Below are 3,480 nucleotides of genomic sequence, written 5' to 3' on the forward strand. Positions count from 1 at the left end.
AAGAACTTAATCCCAGTCCATCTTTTGCCATGACTCGCAGTTCAAATGTATTTTTCTTTTCAAAGTCCGTGCTACCAATTATTCTTATTTCTCCAGTTTGGCTGTCAATTGAAAACACTTTTCCATCTGTCTCTGAAACGTGACCAAAGTCATACGTCACCTCACCATTCACCCCATCATCTGCATCCGTTGCACTTACTGTAACCACCACGGTATTAACAGGCGAGTTTTCAGGCACACTCGCTTTATAGATGCTTTGGCTAAACACTGGGGCGTTATCATTAGCATCCAGTACAGTCACATCTATCATGACAGTACCTGACCTCTGAGGAGATCCACCATCAACAGCTGTTAGAAGCAAGTTAATCTCTTCTTTTGTCTCTCTGTCCAGTTTATTCTCAAGAACAAGTTCAACTTTGCTTGCATCGATCATGAGAACAAAATTGTCATTTTTCTGCAGGCTGTATGTCTGAACAGAATTTTTTCCGATATCGGCATCATGAGCTTCCTCTATTAAGAAACGAGTGCCCTTTTCTGCAGACTCACTTATTTCCATTCGGATTAAATCTCTTTTGAATTGCGGAGAGTTGTCATTTATATCTTGAACATGTAGATTTATTCGATGTAATTCCAAGGGATTCTCCAGTACGAGCTCCTGGACTAAAATGCACGATGGTTTAGTGCCACAAAGACTCTCTCTGTCAAGCTTCTCAGCAACACTCAAATCTCCGGTGTTCAAATTCACAACACAGAAACGTTCGTTATTCCCTTCGTTGTCAATACGGGCCTTGCGAGCTGACAGGTTGTTAATATCCAGACCAAGATCTTTGGCTATATTTCCAATGACAGTTCCTGGTTTCATCTCCTCTTGGAATGAATAGCTCACTTCAGCACGTACGGATTGCAGCGCAATCAGACAGACGACAAAGCGCGTAACCAGGCCAAGCTTTGAAAATCCTCCGTGTGCCATTATTCCAAATGAGAAAGATCCGTCAATAAAAAAAGACTTTTCACCGCGTTTGGTTAAACTTGAAACACCGTCAATCTTCAGCAAATCAAACGAATCCAAAAACAGAAATCAGCACCGTGATCCCGCGGCTCCTTCCAGCACAAAGCTCAGGAACAATGGGTGGAGACGTTATGCTACACTTCACTGCAATGTTTCCTAGTACACTGGTAGACAGCGACGCGGTGTGTTCATTTAAGATAGACACATGGAATGAAATGGCACCTTAGAGACATGATACAGATATTCAATCTACAAGAACTGAAAGTGCAATGTGAAAACTTGGCAGATTAAAGAGTAGGTCTGCATGCTTTTAACCAAATAACTGGTAGGCATGGACGCAGTTGTTTCTAGGATCAAACATTTTGTAGCCAACTTCAATGTATTCTTCAAGCAAGTTGCACTGAGACACATACAAAGACTACATTTTAAACCAAAGCTTGCATCTTTAAAGATTAAATTGCAAAATGGCATAGGGTTTTCATTTTGTTTTCACCACTTTTAAAATGTGTCTTAAACATAAACTTATATACTTGTAACAACATGCAGCCAACAATCGTGCCTATAAGCTGCCTTCTCTCCCATGTTTCAGCACCACGGACAGAGTCCATTCACATGAAACAGGGAAAATACCTGCTACAAGGACACATTCGGAGAAACAGTCATTTATGGCTTCTATAAAATAATAAAGAAAAACAAAACATTTGTGAGGCGCAAAAATTGTAATCTGATAAACCACTATATTATAAAATAAAGCGGTACAAAGATAGCAGAGCAGTTATGCTTTTTGCCCGAGAGCCACAGTTCTTGTCCATACAATAAACAGAATGGCACTGGTGCACTTGGAACACTGCACCAATTTTGAATAAAACTACTCAAAGGATCAATAAGGCTGGGGACCAGTTTAGCAGAAGAATGACTGAAAAATGACCCATTTGTGTGATTCAGCAATCCTCACAAGAAACCACATGTTCCGAACATTTAAAACACTTTACTGGCACAAAAGGTGAATAATTTTCTGTGGATGAGTTTCAGCCATAAGAGCATTGTGGAGGCTACTGTGAGGTCAGTTTATATCCTTATATATGACAACTGGGGTATTGCTGCAGCTCCACAGATAATTGTCCATCTTAGGAGAACATTTCAAACTGCTGTTAACAGATACCAAATATGGACGGTATATGCCACAAAAAATGGGAGGGAGTGCATAAAAAGTTAATACCATTTTGAACGAAAGACATCTTGGTATGACTTCATGCACTGCTTGGATGGAATTAATGAATTGCTATTCTACATCTTGTGTCAACATAATTTCTATTTAAATGGGAAGGAAAAAATAAAAAATACATAAGAACAGTGTTCAACATTAAAACTAATAAGCTGATTAATTATAAGAGATAAACCAAAGTATTTCTGTCAAATTATCAACAATAACTAATCCTTATGTTCCAAACAGATAAATGCAGGATTGTTGGACTAGATCACAGTACAACGGTTTTCTATGTAGACAGTAAGTCTGTTACTCGGTACGTCTTATGTGCTGTGCAAGCAACAGTAGGTTTCTTGATATAAAACCACCAAGCAAATAATAGAACGACAAATAAATTGATACTTAGATATTTGATATGGTTAAATGACAATAGTCATGTTTTATGACTTTAAGAAAACATTCCAGCAGAATTTTTTTTCGCGTTTCCTAATAGGACAAGAGAGAGAAAAAAATAGGCATGTGATGACACATGGCAAAAGCAATACAAAGTTAATGACTTGTAAATATTCATTGCGAAACGGGACATATGAAACACTGGCGTTAATATAAAAAGTCATTCACAAAACAAAGAGTCACTGCTGCAAATGTATATAGCCAACACCACCATCTCTTAGTTTCCTTCCTGATTATGATGAAATCCAAGTCCAAAGTTCACATAGTTCAAAAAGCAGGCAGCTCCTGTATGAATTACAACACAAATCTGAATATCAATACCAACTTCCCGAATTCAAAACCTTCTGTCACACAAGATTTTTTTCAAAAAATGAGTAACACTTTATAATTGTTTGATGAGCTAAACTTACATGAGGATACTCAGCATAACAACAACTGTATGATTTCAGAAAGGACTATTTCAAAAAAAGAAAAATGTCTGTTTTCTTCTACTCAACGGTTCCTTCATCTTGCAACTATTACTTTGTGAAATGGACAAGAAATAGTCTTTGACTTACATACATTTTACAAGTAAGTTCCACATAGCAACAACAATGAGCTGACAAGAAATCACGTGTCTTGAAGATATAACTCATGTTGGTATTGGACACTGTTGATCACAGGGACATAGTGGAACCTCTTAATTGTAACGATTGCGGAAGAGGAATCACTTAATTCTGAAATTCATACCTGGGAAGAATCATCAGAATCTCCGAAAGCCTCGAGGAAATCTGTTGGACTTTTCCTCAGAGTCTGGTCTGCAGGCAGAGTG

The 3,480-nt window shown here is 38.0% G+C and overlaps 1 protein-coding gene across 1 annotated transcript in view; it reads right to left on the minus strand.

The window, feature by feature from the left end:
• The window catches only part of LOC103373958 (protocadherin gamma-A11-like), a 15,439-nt gene that overhangs the window by 1,268 nt on the left and 10,691 nt on the right, over positions 1–3,480 (minus strand). Inside the window, exon 3 of the mRNA XM_008303971.1 lies at positions 3,399–3,466. Coding sequence (XP_008302193.1) covers positions 3,399–3,466 — 68 coding nt within the window. The remainder of the gene's footprint in view (positions 1–3,398; positions 3,467–3,480) is intronic.

This window comes from Stegastes partitus, unplaced genomic scaffold, assembly GCF_000690725.1.
Source record: "Stegastes partitus isolate 25-593 unplaced genomic scaffold, Stegastes_partitus-1.0.2 Scaffold2105, whole genome shotgun sequence".
NCBI classification, from domain to species: Eukaryota; Metazoa; Chordata; class Actinopteri; family Pomacentridae; genus Stegastes; species Stegastes partitus.